At 44.7% G+C, this 22,273-nt stretch overlaps 1 protein-coding gene across 1 annotated transcript in view; it reads left to right on the top strand.

The window, feature by feature from the left end:
• The first annotated feature begins 19,494 nt into the window (after positions 1–19,494).
• ccnd2a (cyclin D2, a) overlaps positions 19,495–22,273 on the top strand; it is a 28,303-nt gene continuing 25,524 nt past the window's right edge. Inside the window, exons 1-2 of the mRNA XM_078419822.1 lie at positions 19,495–20,123; positions 21,246–21,461. Of these exons, the coding sequence (XP_078275948.1) occupies positions 19,926–20,123; positions 21,246–21,461 (414 nt within the window). The 5' untranslated portion in view covers positions 19,495–19,925. The remainder of the gene's footprint in view (positions 20,124–21,245; positions 21,462–22,273) is intronic.

Below are 22,273 nucleotides of genomic sequence, written 5' to 3'. Positions count from 1 at the left end.
TCTCTCAATCTCTCCTTCTGCCAACGCCAATAGTGGAAAACGAGCACCATTTCTGGTCCGTATCTCTCTCCCTACCCACCAACCCAATCATTCTTTAGCCAGTCACATAGAAAGTCAGAACTGTACCTTCCCCAACTCAAAGTGTATCCATATGACAGCAGCTGAAAAATGTGTTCACTTATATTTGAAATGGACACCAAATCTTCTTTTGCATTGTGTAGGAAAAAAAACTGCAGATGCCAGTATAAATCGAAGGTAGACACAAAATGCTGGAGTAACTCAGCGGGTCAGGCAGCATCTCGGGAGAGAAGGAATTGGTGACGTTTAGGGTCTCGACCCGAAACTTCACTCATTCCTTCTCTCCCGAGATGCTGCATGACCCGCTGAGTTACTCCAGCATTTTGTGTCTACCTCTTTTCCAATGCCCTGTAATTGGCTTACTCTGGGACACTTTGATCTGAAGTGCACCCTCTGGGGCAGAATGCTGAGATACAATGCTCCACTGGGAGATTTGAGGTTTGGCTAATGAGGAGGACAGCACCAGAACACATTTACCGTTGCGACAGTATTCATAAAAGTGGGTTTAGAGTTTAGTGTTTAGAGATACAGTGGATATAGCCCTTTCGACCCACTGAGTCCTCGCTGACATCGAATACTTGTGCACTAGTTCTACGTTATCCCACTTTTGCATCCTACACTCTAGGGGCGATTTTCAGAGGCCAATTAACCTACAAACCTACATGTCTTCGGAATGTGGGAGGAAACTGGAGCACCTGAGGAAAATCCATGCAGTCACAGGTAGAACGTACAAACTCTGTGCAGATAGGACATGTAGTCGGGATTGAACCCGGAACTCTAAGTCTGGTAGTTTTGACCAGGTCTTGGGATCAGACTCAGAAATGATGGGAACTGATGTCAAAATCAAGGCCATGGTCAGGACAAAAGGTTACGGGGTCAGGGGTATGGGATCAATCACAGACTGCGGGCTTTGGGCTTTGGCTGAAATTAGGGGTGGGATCACAGTACTTGGGTCAGGAGATCACAGGAGCTGTGGTCCACAGGCAAAGGAACCAGCAACAGCAACAGCAAAAGTCAATAGCCAGAAATCAGAACAGCTGAGAATTACAGAACACTAATTATTAGATTCTTCCTTTCCTTTAAACTTTGAACTTTAGATATATTACACTTATTTATATTTCTTTCCACCAGTTAGCATCCGTCATTCTATGAAGTACCTTGTCCTTTGTCCCATTCATTATCCCATAATCTATACACCTTCCAACCATGTGCTCATCGATGTTCAGCCTTGAATCTCAACAAAAGCACAATAATCAGTGACTTTGACCACCCACCTAGAAGGTGTGGTATATAATGATTTAATCTGTAATGAAATGTGTTTTAGTCTAAAACACATCCAGGACTATTTTCTGGATTAGGAAAAAGACATTACTGTATCTGGAAATGAAACAAGGGAAGTGGATATAAGAGTTCATCGTGAAAGTAGCAGCTACACCATAATATAAAAATCAAAACAGAGAAGGAACGATCAAATCTATATATGTTTGATGGCAAAAGGCCAGTTTCCAATCACATGAAAAGGGAACTATCCAGATATAGTGGAAAGAAAAATTGGCAGAAAAGTCGATGTATAAGCAATGGCAAATGTTCAAAGATGAGTTGTTTAGGGAACAGAATGCAAATTGTCTCATAAGGATAAGAAAGGCACTAGAACAAAAGACAGAGTTACCTTGATACTTAAGAAATGTAAAATTATATATAAAGCAGAGGCTTATTGCAAATATTGCTTCATGTTTATCGTACAAAACAATGGCGGAGGTGGAAGATGACAGGGAAAGGGTTACTGGCTGCGAACGATCTGCTAGATCACCTCTCCTGCCCTCGGAAAACGGGACATGGCAACCTCAGAGCACGGAAGCCGAGGGGCAGTGATGGGGGGGCAACAGACAGTGTGGTTGCAGTGATCATGGGTCGTGGTGTGGGTGGGGCTGGCTGCCGGAGGTCTTATAGTAACCGGGTGAGCAGATCCAGTGCAGACTGTAGACACAAAAAGCTGGAGTCAATGGGTCAAGCAGCATGTCTGGAGACTGTAGCAGCTGTACAGAGTGGCTGTGAAAAGGACCAACAACATAACGCTGGGCCAGGCTGAACCCTACATCATTGATCCACTGCTGCCGGGGCCTTAGTGAGAAAATAAGAAATTACATTCTCCTTAAGGCGAAGATCAGACTTTTCAGGGACTTGAAACTTGCAAGATGGCGTAGGAACATGGCGACCTTTTGCATGCTGTCCTAGGAGAGCATCTACAATTATCCACTGCAATTATTTCACTCTTACTTGTGTATGATTGTACTCATCTATAGTAGGTCGGACTGGATAGCATGCAAAATAAACTTTTCACTGTATCTCAGTACGTCACTATAATAAACTAAATTAAACTAAAACAAATGAAAATCCACCTAGAATACAGCATATAAAGAAGGTCAAAAAGTGGAAAAGGACAGTTAATTAAGGAAGTGAGTTCCTAGGTCAAGTTTAGCCCCAATTTGAGGAGGAGAAGGAGGAGAAGAAGAAGGAGAAGGGGGAGGAGGGGGAGGAGGGGGAGGAGGAGGAGCAATTAAATGACATGGTTATAGAGATGAATTAGTACTGAAAAAGTCATTCGGATTTTTTGCCAAGATCTGCTAAACTTACTTCAGGAAGACTGTTGTGCCAGTATAGAATTGTGAAGGTGTTTCCAGGAATGAGAGGCTTTAGATATGAAGATCATCAGAATGAGAAAGGTTAATGAGAATCTGCCATTCAAAATGAAAGAATTTTTACAAATCTGGTAGCGGGTAACTATTTACACGATTTAGTAAATTAGTAACCATGCAACCAGGAACTATTAGCAAGGAGTGGGAGCATACATTAATAAAAGTGCATGTCTTGAGAAATTCAATATCTTTATTTTCAAGGGTATGATATAATGGTGCGTTGCTCCATGCCAAATGGACATCAATGAAAATGATTGTGATAATGATGTATGTTTTTTTAGGGAGTTGCTTCAAGATATGGTTGTGGTTCACAATATATGTCCTGCAGCCAAATCCAGCTTATGGCATGGTTCTGTGTGGCCAGAACAGTCAGCAATTTCCCACATATGATATAGCAAGGTTGGGTGGCTTGCAAGTCAGGCAGGAGGCAAAGAGTATTTGGTGCAATAACTCAATGAAGGGAAGACCACAGGTTTGCACATTGGCAACTCCCCAGCTTTGGTGTGGTAGACCCATCCCATCCATGCTCTCTGTGCAGCTTCGTGTTGTTCAACTAACATTGATGTGTGTGTTGTTGGATCTCTGATGGCACTGCATGTGCCTGGTAGCCATTGGACATTCGGCTTCATACACATGAAGGATCTTTGAATTTGAAGGAATGCATAACACAATCAAATTTCAGATGACATAATTTGATCAACGCACAAAAATTTGTGTTACATAAGAGAGCTTCTAACCACTTGCTTTTACTCGTGAATAAGGGAAGGATATAATTCAGTGAAGAACCATACATGGTCAGCAAGCTCTCAGTCTGAGAACATTAAAAACTCCTCAAGGCACTTTCAATTTCTGCCCTGAAGATTAAGATCAATTTATTGCATCAACTGTGGGCACACCAAAGGAGAACTGCATTTACAAGGTTAAAGCAGATATAATGGTAGAAGCATGTTTCTTGAACCAATAGGTAGCTATTTTACAGTGTGCCTGATTTTATTTTTTATTGATGCTTTTATTCTCAGCTTAAATGTGCACAACTATCTCTCCATCAATCACAGCAGAATTCAGTTCTTTCCTGTGATTGTGTGCGGCAGTTTCTGTACAATACTGTACACCCTTGCTAATATAAGAAGGCAGGTTCTCCTTAAAAGAAGTTATCTGTCTGCAAACATTTTTCTTCACTTGCAGCAATTTTCCCTTAAATGCCCAGTGTTGAATTGCTGAATTTATGCACAGCACAAATGAGTCAGACTTACCATTTATATTTTGTGACCCAGCAAGATAACGGCGTACTGGAAAGAATTTCGGAGGCTGCCCCATTTCAAGGAATGTACGAGGGAGTCTAATAGGAACATAACAAATTGTTAGAGAGAACCGTCATTCATAAACCTTAAATGACCCAGTGGTTAGAATTATCTTGCAGCGACCATATTGCTGATCTATATAAAGATTTAAAAATAGTATTAGCAATTGTTTTTCAAAGCATTTGAAAGTAAATCTATTCATCAGATTGAAACTTAGATGTGATGGCGAAGATATGAGTTTTAATCATAGTCATCAAAGTTATAACCTAATATGCAGAGATCAACTATTTTGCAAAAGTCTAATTTTACATTACATGCAGCAAGAGTAAAATAAGGTTCCATTTTATGGTGCTGGACCTATCTGGTTCAAAGTTAGAGGACAATTCTGTGACTCTCTTGCTTATGCAGTGAGGCACCACATGTGGATTAAGATTTATATGGAGTCACCTCCAGGGAACTGAAATGTTTTACTGGTAGACAGGAACCTATCCAGAACATGCAATGCATTAGGCAACTGCTTGGGATTTCCCAGTTCAATCGACCAGATGCTACCTTCCTTCTGCTGCCTTTCCTGTAAGCATATGACTTCGAACATCCTTTAGATTAATGCAAGGAAATCCATTGAAGTGCAGAAGTAAATTCTTGAGATAAACACCACATATTGCTCCAGAGAGTTTAAGGCCCAGTCTGAATGTTGATCCTGCTAAACAGATTTGGAACAAACCAAGGGACCAGTACAGTCAATTTCCACTGTTGGGGTTCTTAGGAAACTTTTAGTGTGTGTAGAGATGTGCACTACATGTATAATGGCAAGGATTGTCCTCCAACCAAATTCAACGGTGGTGTAACAACACAAAACACATCCAATGAAGGGGCTGTCACCCAGCTGCATGAATATGCAGGCAGTAACCAAATCAATTATTACAGATATGTATGTATTAGACTACATGCATTAAACAAAAACCAGTATCATTATGGAGGCTGTTCCTTCAGCCTGTTCTGACTAAATTCATATTTATATTTTATTGGTTTATTATTGTCATATATGCTCAGATATACTGCACATAGTTCTTGGTTTACTCCAAATCTATTCAGCAGGACACATTCAATATGGAACCCAAACTCTCTGGAACAATGTGTGGAATTAGTCTCAAGAAACTGCAGTCTAGTGCACGCTGAGAGCTTCTGGCAGTTAAAGGAGATAGCATTTGAAATGTTCAGCTGGAGCCTGATGCGTCTGGATACCCTGGATTAAAATTTCCATTTGGTAAAAAGACAATTTCCATCAATCTATGGGGCTCTTTAGCCTTGATGCCAGGTCCTTCCTGTGTTGAGGGATTGCCAATATGGTGGTCACCTTCCTGGAACTTCCCCGTCCTTTCCCGAGGTTGAAGCAGAGCCAGGAGTTACACTTCCTATCTTCCTGGTGTTTCAGTGCTCGGCCTAAACTTGTAGCAGGCGTCGGCCAAGCCTGGTCTCAGAAGTGGGAGTTGGGGAGAGAAAAGGTGTTACAGTAAAGTGGTGTACATATGTATGTCCTTATAGTGTAAATATTTATATTTACACACATGACCTCATGACATCCCAAAGCACTTACAGCACTGAAGCATTTTGTAATCTGGCCAATAATGTACCAGAGGGAATGCAGCAGCCAGTGCACATGCAGGAAGCTCCCATAAAAAGCTATTTAATAAGAATAAATTGATTAATTTATTTTTATGATGATAATCGAACAATAAATTCATCAGAGGGAACTTCTTTGCTCTTTGAGAAGATAGTGCAATAAGACATTTTTCAGCCAAAAAGAGAAGTGTTGCTGAAGGGTCCGATAGAATGAGCAGAGGGAAATGGAAAGTCATCATTTCATGACTCAGTTGATGGGTCTCAAGGTTAAACATCAACTTTCCATTTCCCTCCGCAGATTTTGCCTGGCCCATTAAATTCCTCCACTTGCTCTCTTTTTTTTTGCTGCAAATTCAAGCATCTGCAGTCTCCTGTGCCTACATTTTTCAAGCACTTTAGAGAGAGGAAGGCGCCTCATTTGATGTTCTCATATAGACCACACCTGATTGTGCTCCAACAGGATAAAGCAATGCAAAAAAAAAAAAATTCATTATCAACTCCTTTCTGATGCATTCCAAAGAACACAACTGCATTACATTTGACTACACAACAACTGATAGTAGGACAACTGCTTTAACGGCATCTGCAAATATTATCAGAGAATCCCATTCTCTCCTGTCGAATCTCAATTACCAAGGTTTCTTTGTTCATCAATCCCTTACTCCCTCCCCCGCCCAAACCCCCCGCACCCCCCACCCCCCCCCACCACCCCCAATCCCTTATCTCACCGCTCCTTAGCCGACTCTCTCTACTTATCCTTCAACAACAGTCCCTTACCTCTTGGTTCATCATCATCCTCTTTCAATCCCCTTTTTGGATTGAAGAAAAGTAAGTAGTCTTGGAGGTGGGGTTGGGGGTGTGGTTGTTGTTGTGGAGAAATGAACTGATTTAAAAGGTAGAATTTTGTTGGTCCATAAACAACTGTCCCCTGGAGTTTTTAATTTTATTCTAGAAAACATTTGGGAAGCCTGGGAGAGATGAAAACCTTTCTTCCTCCATTCACATGTCCTTTGTGCTCAGGGATTGGGAATTTCCAGAACACAATAATGGAAAATAAGATTTCACCTGCTATTCTCAACTGTACATGTGCATACCAGAAAGTATGAACATTATGTGAATAGGTGCAGCATGTCCATGAAAATGTTTATCAACGCATTCAAAGGAGATTGAATGAATCTGTGGTGAATCTGTGGAATTCTTTGCCACAGAAGGCTTTGGAGGCCACGTCAGTGGATATTTTTAAGGCAGAGATAGATGGATTCTTGATTAGTATGGGTGTCAGAGGTTATGGGGATGTCAGAGGTTATGGGGAGAAGGCAGGATAGATAGATAGATCAGCCATGATTGAATGGCGGAGTAGACTTGATGGGCCAAATGGCCTAATTCTGCTATCAGATGATCTTATGTTCTTATGAGACGCCAGGCTAAGAAGCCTTGGTATCCTACCACCAAATATACAGGTTCATTGTCTGGTAACAAGGAAAAATTTCAAGGATTAATCAAAGGAAATGTGTTGAGAAGAGCTTCATTACAGAGTCACAGGGAGCTCGTAGTACACATTGAGCCTGCAGAGGCTCACCCACCTACAATAAGTCATGACTGCAGCTCCTGAGGGGATACCAGTTAAAGCCATGTTCCTGAGGGAAAGGGCAATCTGGAATCCCAGAGGCTGCCAGTCATTGATTTCACTCACTGGAGTGGGGAGATTTCTCTGATGTCGACAGAGCTTATGATTCATTTACTATTGGGTGAGGTAGAGGTGAATGGAAATCTATTTTTTAAGGCCCACAAAATTTGCCAATCATTGCTGGAGATGGGCAATGTGTGTGCCTTCATTCACTTGCAATGGGTCACAATTTCACTTCCCAAACCACGGCGTTTAAAATAGCATTTGCTACTGGGCAGAGAAGAAGAAATGGCTGCAGAAAACGAGACTTTATCCTCATTTATGTTTGGAAGTCCTCTCACACCAAAAACCCTTAATCTTAGGTGTAAATATATGGGTGCTTAAAATAAGTGTGAAGATTAGTACAATTCTAAACATCCAGTTCAGCTAAAATGTGAAGGCAACTTTAAATGATATTTAAACACAGAAGGTTGGAAGGTGCCCAGCTGACCCAGAGGGTCATTGGCACTTTTGCAAGCAAATATTAAAAACTAATCTCACTAGCCTGGTTTCTCCCCATCATCCTGTGCTTTCCTTCATGGAAATCAGTAGAACATACGCAGGTAATGGTGTTTGCACCAGTGCCTCTCCAATCACTTTGGATCTCCTTAACACTGGACCAAGATGTTGCTCTAGCACAACCAAGTGGGAGCTGGAATGCAACAGACCTCCAACCTGAAAGGAAATCATGAATCGGCATCTTCCACATCTCCAAGGGATCCATGAACCAGCTCAGAACCCACAGACCTGCAGCAGAGCAAGCTATGATTGCCTCCAAGAGATTGCCTAAAATGAAGAAAATACTTATTTGCACTTCCCTCAAAAGCTGTATCTTAACTATTCCCTGTGGCAAATCATTCCATGCTCTGCATAATGATATTTCTACTCATTCTATATTCCTATTCATTTTCCTCCTTCAGTGATAATTTAAACCTGATGTCCTTTTGTGATTAGCAATGCAATCAGTAAAACTCTGTACAAAGTATGGCAGCTGATGTATGGGAGGTGTGGGACCAATAGCTGATGAGAGACTATACCCACCATATCAGGTGCAAAGGCAGAGTGTAAAATTCCTGAGCAGTAGTCTCATGGGTGGCTCAGGATATTGTGTCAGATGCTTTGCAACCTCTGGCGAAACACCTGCAAGACCTGATGGCTGCACATTACCACTGGTTGAGAAAGTCAGTCCTTCCTTGCCTCAGGCATTTGAAGGGTCTGCCGGCGTCATTTGCAGATCTCACAGTTGGCAGCGCACAAGTGAATAAGACATGGAGTTGATGCCTTGTTTGCCAATGCTGACATTGGCATCAACTTCGCTTATGATGAAATTAGTCAGAATAAGCAACTGCTTTTGGTTTTCAACTCTGTTTGGCCTCACAAGGATGCTGGGTAGCACTGACCACACACATGCCTATCAAAGCCGTAAACTCATCAATCACGAGGACTTTCACTTCATCAATATGCAACTGGTGCATACCCACAAGAGGATCTTTATGCCACTGTGCACAAGATTCCTCAGCAGCTGCACAATTCTTTGGCAGTCATCTCTCTATAAATCTTTCTGCACCTTAAAGCAAAAGCTGACTGGCTACTCAGAGACAGAGCACATCCCTTAAAATGTGGCTGATTGTACCAGTAAGGAACGTAATCAATAAAACTCAGACATTGTACCAGATAAAGGAAAAAGTATGCAAGCCATCAGCATGCTGCAAATGAATCATTGGTCTTCAGCCGATCGGGATTTACGATCTACCAGCCTGGGTCCGCAGGGGGTGATGGTGTTCTGCTCTGCAGCAGACACAGTTAAGTCCACAGGAGGTACAAACAACAGAGTTAAGATGACGATGAGTAGAAAGCATGCATTTCAACTTGAACTCATTTAAAGTGGTACTATAAAATGGAGCCACATTACACACACGCACACATTTCACAACACTTTAATAACACATGGACACATTGCACATATAGAGTATTCATACACACACTGCACACATTCACTCATAATGCACATACACACATTACCTTAATGTATCAGGTCCTAATGGATCAAAAAACTCTAAATGCAAAACATCATGGAATATAATATCCCTTCAAGAAAGGAGGAAACCAGAGGCTACAGCCTCAGGATAAAAGGACGTACCTTTAGAATGAAGATGAAGAGGAATTTCTTTAGCGAAAGGGTGGTGAATCTATGGAATTCATTGCCACAGAGGTTGTGGAGGCCAAGACATTGGGTGTTTTTAAGGAGATTGATAGGTTCTTGATTAGAAATGGTGTCAAAGGTTATAGGGAGAGGCAGGAAAATGGGGATGCGAGGGAAAAAATAGATCAGCCATGATTGAATGGCGGACTAGACTTGATATGCTGAATGGCCTAAATCTACTCCTATGTCTTATTGTTCTTTTTTGAATCATGGTGTAACATTTGCAATACAGTCTTCCTTCTATCCATAGATGTTTGGAAAATTATGGCCTCTGCAATTTCCTCCCTGCGGCATTTGGACCAGATGCTTTATTCATCTCTTCCTTCGTGAGGAGATTGTCTTTTTTGTCTCAGCTTCATTTTTTCCACTCTACATGGCGAAATAATATTTTTGGATGCCCTGCTATGTTTGCTGCCAGTCTTTTCTCATGCTCTTTTTATGCCTTTGTTTGTGTGCTGTCCATTCGCTTCCTAGATGCTGCCTGAAATACTCAGCAGGTCATCCAGTTCCTACAATAGAGAGGAAATAGTTCAGCAACATTTGCTCCCACTGAAATGTTATCAACCTCACATTCCACTTGGATAGCTTACAACCCATCAGAATGAGCATTGAATTATCTCATTTTAAGTTATTCTCCCCAACCCGTTGTTCTGTTCTGTGCCCTTCCCAGCCCAGATGTGCACCCATTTCTCCCACTATTCTGTCCCTCTTTCCCTCTTCTTGTCCCCTTCCACCTACATCCCTCACACAAAGGGTGATGGGTGCATGGAACAAGCTGCCAGAGGAGATAGTTGAGGCTGAGACTACCCCAACATTTAAGAAACAGACAGTTACATGGATAGGACAGGTTTGGAGGGATATGGACCAGACGCAGGCAGGTGGGACTAGTGCACCTGGGACATGTTGGCCAGTGCGAGCAAGTTGGGCCAAAGGGCCTGTTTCCATGCTGTATCATTCTATGACTATGAGTGGCTTTCCATTTCACTCCACTTCTCTCTTATTTGACACCCTTTTGGCTCCTTTTCATCTCTAGCCTTTGTATCTTCCTCCATTCACCTGCCAATCAAACCCTGTATCCACCTATCACTTGCCAGGCTTTGCCCCTCCCCTCCCCCCCCCCCCCCCCACTTCTCCCCACACTACAATCCATCTGAAGAAGGGAGCCATCTGAAATGTCGTCTGTCCATTCCCTCCACATATCCTGCCTGACCCACTGAGTTACTCCAACACTTCTGAAGAAGGGTCTTGACCCAAAACGTCACCCATTCCTTCTCTCCAGAGATGCTGCCTGTTCCGCTGAGTTACTTCAGCTTTTTGTGTCTATCTTCGGTTTAAACCAACATCTCAGTTCCTTCATACACACCGAGTTTTGATCAGCTTAAGGCATTGGCGCTTTTTCTCATCTCACAGATATTAATTTTCCCACCGAGCCTTCGATTCATCATGTAGTTATAAATCTGAAACAAATAATTTTATAGGTATCCCTTATCTTCTTAAGATGTTCTTTGATGGGGAATCAAACTGTGTGTTCTAGCTCACACAAGACTAGCAGCAACGATAAAATGTTTTCTACTTCTCAAACAGAAAGGGTACATTTACTAGTCCCGAGTGTGTGATATGATATGATACAACGGGGTACTAATTTTGGATGATCAGCCATGATCATATTGAATGGCGATGCTGACTCGAAGGGCTAAATGGCCTACTCCTGCGCGTATTTTCTATGTTTCTATGACACTTTTGAATTATCTTTAATTCCACATTAATTGTTATTAAATAGGCTCTCACTCTCAAAAAGAACATTAAGAAAATTGCCATGAAAAAGATAAACTGGAAAAGACCTCAGATTCAAGGTTCATTATAGTAACACTGTACATGAACTTTTATTTTATATTCCACCTTGTTTTATCTGAGATGCTAGAGTTTGACACTGAGCAGAAATCACAGGGAAGGGCAGGCAGAAGGAGAGAGGGGGGACGGGGGACGGAAGGGGGGGGGGGGATGTGGCAAGGAGAGATAGTGGAATTTCCCATAAAATTTAAGAATGAGAAAATGAATTTTCCTCTTCTTAGTGCAGATTTGTATGTTAATATAGTATTACAACGTGTTAGAGAACTAAAACAAACGTGCTCATTCTTTAAACTCCTTTTGGTACAATTTTACAGTATTGCATTCACACTGCTGCAGAAATTCTATATTGTGGGTTTAATTATTTTCAGGGTAAGTGAACCAGTATTCAGTATGTAAACTTTAACCCTTTCAGTATTGAATTTACAGCTTTTTAAGTGCACATATGTTTTCAATCAATGCGGTAAAAATAACTTTCTGTGAAATTTTAATCATCCAGAAAACTGCACATGGTATACAATAAATTCATACATTCATGTTCTTCATGTTGTGCATTGATGGGGTAGACTGCAAATGATCCTCCTTTAACTGTTGATACATACCAAAATATGTATTGTTGTTAAATATACTGTGAGGTACTTATTGAATGTTACATAAGCATGCCAAACCAGAACATTTGATACTTCCAAATCTATTATGCATCTGATCATTCAGGCAGATGAGTTTGTGTTAAGGTAACAAAGAGGGTATTATTATAAATGACTTTAAGGTCCCATCTCTGCAGGAACTCGCTGGAAAATGAATGGAAAAAATGTCTAAACTGTATGAATGGAAACATTGCATTATGTCGGCAAACATTATTCAAACACTACATGAACTTGTTCGGGGTTTTTTTTTTGCTTTGAAATGACATATTTCAATGCATATATTTCAGAAATGCTGCACGCCGTGTTACAACTGTGCAGTGAATACAAGGCACGTTACCACGACCATGACATATTATCTGTGAGGATTCGATAAAGATCATATGAGCCTATGACTGTAAACTTTACCTCAGCTAAAGTTTCAAATGGTCAACAAGGTGCCACATGAACCCCTGACCAGCACCTTGTCCGGACAGGAACCACTCATCTCAAAAGTTCATAGGTTATAGGAGCAGAATTCGGCATTCAGCCCAGCAAGTCTACTCTGCCATTCAATCATGGCTGGTCTATAGTTCCCTCTTAACCCCATTCTCCTGCCTTCTCCCCATAATCCATGACATCCGTACTAATCAAGAATCTATTAAACTCTGCCTTAAAAATATCCATTGACGGCCGCCACAACCTTCTGTGTCAATTAATTCCACAGATTCACCACCCTCTGACTAAAGAAATTCCTCCTCATCTCCATCCTAAAAGAACGTTCTTTAATTCTGAGGCTCTGACCTCCCGGTCGGAGACTCCCCCACTAGTGGAAACATCCTCTTCACACCCACCCTATCCAAGCCTTTCACTATCGTAAAATTTCAATGAGGCCCTCCCTGATAAACTCACTTGTTCCCGCATCAGTCTGCGGGCAAACTAAAAAGAGAAGAGACAAATCGAGATGGAGACAAATAGTGCAGCAAACAATCCACATTTGCCATATGGCAAGCTGGTCAGTCAGATTCAGGACAATTCCACATCTGCTGCCTGTAACTGCCACCAGAATATGATTCTTTGGAGCTCGAGGCATAATGCTATTATAATAAAGTTGGCAGCTTTACTTCGGTTCCACTTTAATGTGGGTAATTTACTAGGTGCCTTGTTCATTAAAAAGGGAACATTGCGGAAGGTTAGTTGAGTGCGAGATTAGGTTAGATGCCTATCAAAGTTACCAGGTTCTATTTCGCGGGGGAAATGTTTTGGGGAGCCAGGTTTTCAATGATAACCGGAAGGTAGTGGAAAGTGATTATGCACAGTAATAATGCTGCGTTTATGTTTCCGTATTTCGCAACAGAAATATACAAGGCAGCTTTCACACACAAAAAAGTCTGTCAATACTGCAAGTGTTCAAGTTCAGTACTTTAATTGCACTGACAATGTCAGGCTCTAACGTATCGAGCATGCTTTCTGCTGGTATTCTTTTCCCAGTTTACAGTTGCTATCTTGCAGATAACAACAATTTTAAAGGGGTTCAGCGATAAAATGAATGAAATTTGAGTAAAATTATCGATTAATTTATCAATTATTAAAATTATCAATGTTGAAACTCCAACAGTGAGTTTAGAGGAGAGTGAATAACGCCCAAAACTTCATTAACATTGAGCCAAAAATTTCAATCTCAATTACCCACTCTAAAAACACACACACAAAGTGCTGGAGTAACTCAGCGGGTCAGGCAGCATCTTTGGAGGACAGGCCGGGTGACATTTCGGGTCGGGACCCTTCTGTAAACGTTCCGAACATCGTTCAGGAACAAAAGACAGCGTGATTTGGATCATGTGCCATTGAAATGTCCATATAAATCATAAATCGTGGATACTACCTGAACAATTTATATTCGGATAACAGCAGTCTTTCAATCGGGGAAATGCAAATGCACTTTGCAATGTTAGACACATAACAAAGAACGATGGGTTTAAACGTGTTGCAATGGATATTTTCACAACACGTCCTGTCTTAATCCGGAAATGCTGGGTGTCAGACAGAAACAGAGGAAGATCCTGGGTCTGATCTGTATGACATTTGGAGCAGACATGTTTCCTGGTGTCCCTGCTACAACTGCATTTGCCCCTACCCTGCTAAGACTTGCTCAGTCGCTGCACTGTTGCATCCAGCGCTGCGCTCACTGTGTGAAGCACATGGATGATGCAAAGAAGGGTATCATCCAGCGATTAGCAGCGCGGAGTTCAGAGAGGGCGACTTGTCCATATGCCCCGCACATAGCGTGGGGCAGGTAGCAAAGTGCACACTCCAAGGAATATCAGAAGGTCACTTTACACCCACGTGTCAAATGTTGTTGGAGACACAAGGAATTGCAGTGCTGGTTTACACAAAAAAAACACACACACAAAGAGCTGGAGTAACTGAGCGGGCCAGGCAGCATCTCTGGTGAACATGGATAGGTTCCTGACCCAAAATGTCACCTGTTCGTGTTCTCCAGAGATGCTGTTTGACCCGCTGAGTTACTCCAGCACTTTGTCTCTTTTTATGTCAAACGTTGTTAACCTTTTGTCTCACGTCATAAGGTCACAAGTGATAGGAGCAGAATGAAGCCATTCGGCCCATCAAGTCTACTCCGCCATTCAAACATGGCTGATCTATCTCTCCCTCCTGCCCCCTTTCTCCTGCCTTCTCCCCATAACCTCTGACACCTGCATGATCTGACCAGCATAGCCTGCGTTGATGTCTTTGAATCTAATCTGCAACATGTTGGACTATTTGTGATAAAGTTAAAAAGATAAATGGAACATGTTGGAAATAGTGAGCACGAAGGGCAAAATTTGTGGAGACAGAAACACTGTCGACGTTTCAAGTCAATGACTGTAATTGAAACGTCGAAGGCGTTATTTCCCCCCAGAGATGCTGCACGACCCGCTGAGTTCTCCAGCACGTTGTGTCTATCGTCAAAGGAACAACACAGGTTTCCGGTGTTTTCCTGTGTGCACACGCTCAAGTGGTGGTGTTTCTCTTTGTACTTCTGTGTTTACGTTGTTTGCACCATCACTTCAAACACCTTCACGTCACTTGAACACCACAACCTAAAGGACCGGGGGGAAAAACGCGGCGACTTAAATCCACTGCGGGATATTCTGCATGTCCGCGTCGCTGTCGAGAGAAATCCCGCGCGAATCAGCAGACATGTGGAAAGTTTTATGTTAGTGCGCTAAATTGCCTGAATAGAAGTGTGCAGGTAATGTGGAAATATGTTAGCAAATCTCCAGACGTTGAAGACAGACACAAGATGCTGGATTAACTCAACGGGACAGGCAGCATCTCTGGAGAAAAGGAATCGGTGACGTTTTGGGTATAAACCTTTCTTCTTCAGACCGGTTTCCAGAGAAGTTAGTTTTTTTCCCGGTCAAGGTAGAAGAGCCGAGTTTCCTTGAAGGGTGTTGGCGTGTGATCTGCAACAGAGAAGCGCCTGGCAGTATCTTGCAAGCCAATTGTTTTTTTTTCAATAAGAAACAATTCGGAGTCGTCTGCCTATCAAACAGAGGGAGTTGAGGGATGAAGGATTGGGGCATCAGTCCCACAACATTGTGCTTGGATTCGGCGTTGCCCAGGACGTGTTCAAAGCCAGTCATCCATCCGTCGGCTGAGGGCGGGACTGTGCATGGCCAATCCTCCAGTAAACTGCGCTCGCCGATCACTTGTCTGGGGCGGCCACCGCTTCGGAGTTAGCTCATCCTTTCCAACAAAAAATACTGCCGCAGAACTAAGAACAAGCATGCTGTGTGCTTGCTAACTGCAAACGATCATCTACTCCGAAGTGTCAGCAAAGCACCAGCGATCACCGGCTCGCCGTTGCCCAGCTTGGGTGGCGGCTCCAGATGTTAGTACGGTTTGGGTCTAAACACGGACCCATGAGCTGAATTCCAGAAGCGAGGTCAGGGAAAATGAACTTGAAATCAAGGCAAATTTTGACTGAGCATAATATTAAGGAGCCAGAATAAAATTCCTCGCTGAACCTAGATATTATCTCTTTTAACGGTGTTCGTGCATCCAAATCTGTATAAACATCAACAGCTTTCAATATCTCAATATTTGAAAAATACTCCATCTATGTTTCTAGCAAAATAGATATGTGCACATATTTCCATTTTGTATATCCTCTGCCTATTCATTTAGCTGTCTACAGCCCCTAAAACCTCTCTGCGTCCTCCTCACAGCCCATACTATCCGGTCGCTTTGCATCCTCAGCAGATCCAGACAGCCGATGTGTGGGATGGGCGGAGTAAGTTTTTACATAAAGTTATCAGTACATCAGTCAAGAAACACGTTGAAAAAAGGTTTATTGATTTACCTATTATCACATAAATACTATGAGACTGAACTTGATTCTTAATCTTAGATTTTTGGGTAGTGATTTATGAAATCTGTTAGTTGGAATTTCTGGTGCCCGAACAGCCATAATGTATTATTTGTTCATGAGTATAGGTTGTGAACACATGGGGTTAGGGTTGGGGTTTATTTCTGTCTTTACTTTGAGCAGCAGGACAAGAGTCAAGACTTTATATATATACTAGACCAAGTGGACCCGTTGGGTCCATTCCTCGTAGAGGGGGAACAGTCTACGCAGTTTGGAGTTTATTTGGATGCTGTGGTGATAAATAGCCTGATGGTTGTAGGGTAGAAGCCGCACCTGAACCTGGAGGTTACAGTTTTCAGGCTCCCATACATTTTCTCGATGACAGGAGTGAAATGAGAGCGTGGCAAGGGTTTGTAAGAAAGAACTGCAGATGCTGGTTTAAATCGAAGCCGGACACAAAATGCTGGAATAACTCAGCGGCACAGACAGCATCTCTGGAGAGAAGAAATGGGTGACGTTTCGGGTCGACACCCTTCTTCAGACTGACAAGTTGGTACGGGTGTTGTGGCTGATGATGCTGGCTGTCTTTTTTAAGGCAACGACTCATGTAGATCGATGTCTTCCAGCCTGATCTCAGTCTCCAGAAAGTTAACCTATTTTATAGACAGATTCGTGATTCACGATTAATCCCACTTGCTTCAACTTTAGTGCCCTTTGAGGAATTCTATACTGTATAGGCCTCTGTAAATTCTTACCGATAACATCTGTAGGCATTCCATCCATTCACCTCTTCTTCAAAAATGTAATTTGTTTCCCAGGGCTGATCTACCTTTACAAATTGCGGGAATTGGGGCCTTAAGTGTGAAACAGATCCATAGTACTTTCCGTGGAAAGTAGTTAAAGAGCCAGATAATCATCTGCTGTAGCTGGAGGGATGCATGGGGATTGTTCCTCAGTCAGTCAATGTCACTGGCCGGAGGCCATGCAGTCAGTCAGCTGATCTGGAGAAGCATGGTTGTAGGGGTTCTACATGGAATATGAGGAGTTATTTTTCGGCTTTGCATTTGGCCTCACCGTTTTAGTGGAGAAGGCTGAGGACAGATAGGTTGGTATGGGAATGGGTACGGAAATTAAAATAACATTCAACTGGAAGCTCCAGATGGCCAAGGTAGACAGAAAACAGGTGCTCTGCAAACCTGTCCCTTAGTGTACACATGTTCTAGCTGATGTAGAGGAAGCCACGTCACTAGCTCCACATTCAATAGACTAGGTTGAATCTCTGCCTCACCTGGCAGGGCTATTTACGTCCCTAAATTGTGCTGAAGAGGGAAATGGAAGGACAATTGTTAGTCCCCTACAGTCGCAGGCGGTGGTGGGTGGGAGGGATGAGTGAACAAGGAGTCACAGGGAGTCCTGCGAAAAGGCAGTAGTGAGAGGGGAAGATACGACTTGGTGTGATCCCATTGGAGCTGACAGAAATGATTGGATGCCGAGGCTGGTGGGGCGCTAGGTGAGAACAAAGGGAACTCTAAATTCCACCTGGAGCCGAGAGCGTTGAGAGCAGATGTGCAGGAAATAGAGGAAATGTGTGTGGGTCATCAACGATGGTAGAGGGAAAGCCACGTTTCTGGAAGGAGGACATATCAGAAGTCCTAGAACTGAAAGAATCATATTGGGGGCACAAAAAGCTAGAGTGACTCAGCGGGACAGGCAGAATCTCTGGAGAGAAGGAATGGGTGACGTTTCGGGTCGAAACCCTTCTTCAGACTAGTTAGGGAATGATTGAAACGAGAGATATAGACGCCTATCCCGCTGAGTTACTTCAGCTTTTTGTGTCTATCTTCGGTTTAAACTGGCATCTGCAGTTCCTTCCTACGCATATTGATGATGGTTGCCGTGGAGACAGGGAAACGGATGATGTCCTCAGAGCAGTGAAGGTGGGAGGAGGTGTAGCCAAGATAGCTGTGCGAGTCCATGGGTTTAGAGTGGATATCAGCGGTGAGATTGTCTCCTGAGATGGAGACAGAGCAATCCAGAAAAGGGAGTATCAGGGATAATCCAAGTAAATGTGAGGGCAAAATAGACGTTCGTGGAGAAACGAGGAACTGCAGATGCTGGTTTCCAAAAAGAAAAACTCATCAATGTTATCACCTTTGCCACCAATTTCTACAAATAAAAGACACAAAGTGCTGAAGTTATTCAGCGGGTCAGGCGGCGTCTCTGGGGAACATGAAGGATAAAATTTTATTTTGTTGCATATCTTAAATTAATTTGTTCTATATCTCTCTATTTCACCGTCTATATCTCTGATTTCCCTCTCTCCTGACTCTCAGTCTGAAGAAGGGTCTCCACCCGAAATGTCACCTATTCCTTTTCTCCAGAGTAGACGCTGCCTGACCCGCTGAGTTACTCCAGCATTTTGTATCTTTTATTTGTAGAAGTTGGTGGCAAAGGAGATAGAATTGATGAGTTCGGGAGAGCCCGTTTCACATCTTCAGTCTTCAGTAGTGCCCGTCATTGACTGCGAAGGCAGACCCAGTGACAGACCCTGGCATTGGCAGCAGCAGCAGCAGCAGGGTGGCGGGGCTGTCACTCACCGAGCAGGGGGCGGGGCTAGGGCCGCCGACGCGGACGAGCGGTAGGCGGGACAATGCCGCCGGCTCGTCCAATGGCAGCTGCACGTCCCATGTCACTCACCGTGTAGGGGGCGGGTCCGTCACGCAGCTCTTGGAGGCGGGCGCAGTGACGTCAGCGCGTCCAATGAGCGCGGCCGCGTGGCTTTTCCTCCCGCCTTCAGGGGTCCTATCGCGGAAGGCGAAACAATGCAGCCGCCTCGTCCAATGACTAGAGGCCGAGCCCAGCGTCTGGAGGCGGGACACTGCCCGCTGGTTCGGCCGTTGACGGAGGCCGGGCAGCCGTTCAAGGGCCTGCCCATCATCGAGTGAGCGGCCGGGGGGCGCCAGTGACGGCAGCCGGGGGGCGGGTCCAGTGATGCCGCTGCCGCCAGTGACGGCGGCCGGAGGGCGGGTCCAGTGACGCTGATGCCGCCAGTGACGGCGGAGGAGGGGCGGGTCCAGTGACGCAGCGCCTGTGGCAGCGGCCGGGCCCCCGTCCGTCAGCGGCCGGGGGGCGGGGCAGGGCAGTGCGGGGGCCGTTGAGCGCCAGCCGCGGGGAGGCGGACTCGGCTTTTAATCTCCATTAAACCCGCACTTGGAGCCTCAGCCCCATTTCCAGCGGCTGCCCGCCCCGCCTGCCAACCAGTGGCGGTGATGAGAGGAGCCGGGGCTGCGGGCCGCGGCCGAGCGGGAGGCCTGTGATGTGTTTGTGCCGCCGCCGGCCTCCCTCGTCCCCGCTTCCCCCCGCCAGCCGTTGATGCTGCACGGCACCGTCTCTGCGTCTGCCCACAGCCGCTCTGCACGACCACGGGCCTCGGCCTCTCCCCCGCCAGCCCGGCTCCGGAACTGAGAGTGTGAGGCCAGGCCAGGTCACCAGCGGGCCGCCAGGCTCGGTCGGCCATGGAGCTGCTGCTGTGCTGCGAGGTGGCGACGGTGAGGAGGGCGCTGCCCGACCCCAGCCTGCTGTGCGACGAGCGGGTGCTGCACAACCTGCTGACGCTGGAGGAGCGCTGCCTGCCCGCCTGTTCCTACTTCAAGTGCGTCCAGCAGGACATCAAGCCCTTCATGCGGAGGATGCTGGCCACCTGGATGCTGGAGGTTCGTGTCTCAACGCCGCCCCCTTCTCCTCCCCGGTATCCGACCTCTCCCGCCCCGCGGATCCTCTCGTGTCCCCAGACTCCCTCCGCTCCCCCCACCCATCCCCCGGGTCCCAGACCCCCGTCCGCTCCATGCCCCTCAGATCCCCTCCACTCTCTCCCCCGGTATCCGACCTCTCCCGTCACCCCGATCCTTTCCACCAGTCGTCGTCCCCCTCCGGTGTCCGACCCCAACCCCCCTCAATTCCCCCACTATCCAAATTCCCCTCCCTCTTCCCCCTCCCCGGGCTACCGATCTTGCCCCCCCCCTCCCAGGATCCACTCTAGTTCCCGACTCCAGAAGCCCGCCTGTATCCCCAGATCCCCCCCCCGCCCCCGATCATTGCCCAGCGCCTCCCTCCCCATCCATTCTCGGTCACCCCCCACTTCCCCTTGCCTCGTGTTTTCGCTGGGCCCGCTGGTCGGCGCGGTGTGCCGGGGACCTGCCCCCTCCATCAGCCCTCTGCCGCAGGCCGGGGATCACGAGGTTTTACTTGTGTAGCTGTGGCAGGTTGACACAGGCCCGAAAGTGTGTGGTCCCGAGTTTGCCCTAAGTGAGGGGGGCCCCTGGCCTGGAGTTTGGGGCGAGGAGACTGCTTGCCCGGTGTGTGGCCCCGAGTTTGCCCTGGGCTAGGGGGCTCTCCCAAGCTGCTCCAGGGGCTATCTTTCCTTGATCTTGTGGGAAGTCTGACTGCAGTCCGAGCCAGGGAGTGGGGGACGGGGGGTGGGCGTGGGGCTGAGTGGAAGCAGACTCCAGATGCGTGGGCTCCGATGAGGACTTGCATCAAATGAGTGAGAGGGTGACCTGACCTTAATTGTGAGAGCTGGAATTGGACTGGTTCTCAAGGTTAAATTTCACTGAGGTTGACTGCAGTGTTTCAGATGAGAGCGTAATTTTAATTTTAATTATTGTTCAGAAATTGACTAAACTGCCTGTTGGTGTTGTGATTGTGACTGAATCATTTCTTGCTGACTAAACCTGAAGTATGTGACTATTGAAGGCTGGTACCAGGGCCTCGCTCTCTGCTTATGGTACTTTTTATTACCTTGTTATTCCTCATTTTTTAGCTCATTTTCTCTCCAGGTCTGCGAGGAGCAGAAGTGTGAGGAGGAAGTCTTTCCTTTGGCAATGAATTACCTGGACAGATTCTTATCAATTGAACCGACAACCAAATGCCATCTGCAGCTGCTTGGAGCTGTCTGTATGTTCCTTGCATCCAAGTTCAAAGAGACCATTCCTCTAACAGCAGAAAAACTTTGCATTTTCACTGACAACTCCATCAGACCATGCGAGCTTCTGGTAAATTTCATTGTTTGAATTTTTGCATTCAGACAGCATTAGACAATGTTGCAATTTTTATTTGGCACCAATTATTCCACTGAAGACTACATAATTGTTTAATATTTGTCTTTTGAAGGCAATTATGAAGGTGATCACCTCAAAATTTAATTTGGAATTTTAAACTATATTCAAATTTCCAGAAATTCATATGTTTTATTCTGAACATAATTGAAAATGTTGAAGTTAGTTTTCTTTGTTTGGGTAAACGTTTTCTTAACTGCCAAAGAATAACAACAAATCAGAAGCCATATGGCCCCTCAAATCTATTCTGCAATTCAGAAAGGACACAGTTGAACCATTGCTGAATCCACTTTCCTGCAGGATTCCATACTTTCCATGTTAATCTCGGTATATGTATTATACGACTGAGCATCCATACCTGTCACCATAAATTTGAAATCCTTTAACCTAGAGAAATTTCACCTAACATTTGTCCAAAATGATCAATATTCACCTTGAGCCTTTTCATCCTGGTTCTTGATGACAGCTGGGGAATTAACTGCAAGAGGTGTTGGGGCACAGAAATTATAATGAGAGATGAGTATGTGCTTTTGTGAATGACATATGTTCTTCAGCAGTGTGCTGTCAGCAGCTGGCTTTGTCATTGTTTGCTAAATAAAGTAAAAAGGCTGAGTCCAAACTTTGAAGTATATTGAAGTGTTGTATGTGCTAAAATCTGTTCCCTTTTAACAATGAAATCAATGGTCTAAATGGGCTGCAGCTCCCTCTGGAGGGAGATATTCAATATTTAGTCCAAAATGATAATCTGT

The sequence above is a fragment of the Rhinoraja longicauda genome, chromosome 23 (assembly GCF_053455715.1).
Source record: "Rhinoraja longicauda isolate Sanriku21f chromosome 23, sRhiLon1.1, whole genome shotgun sequence".
Taxonomy (NCBI): Eukaryota; Metazoa; Chordata; class Chondrichthyes; order Rajiformes; family Arhynchobatidae; genus Rhinoraja; species Rhinoraja longicauda.
This window is presented reverse-complemented; position numbering and strand designations above follow the sequence as displayed.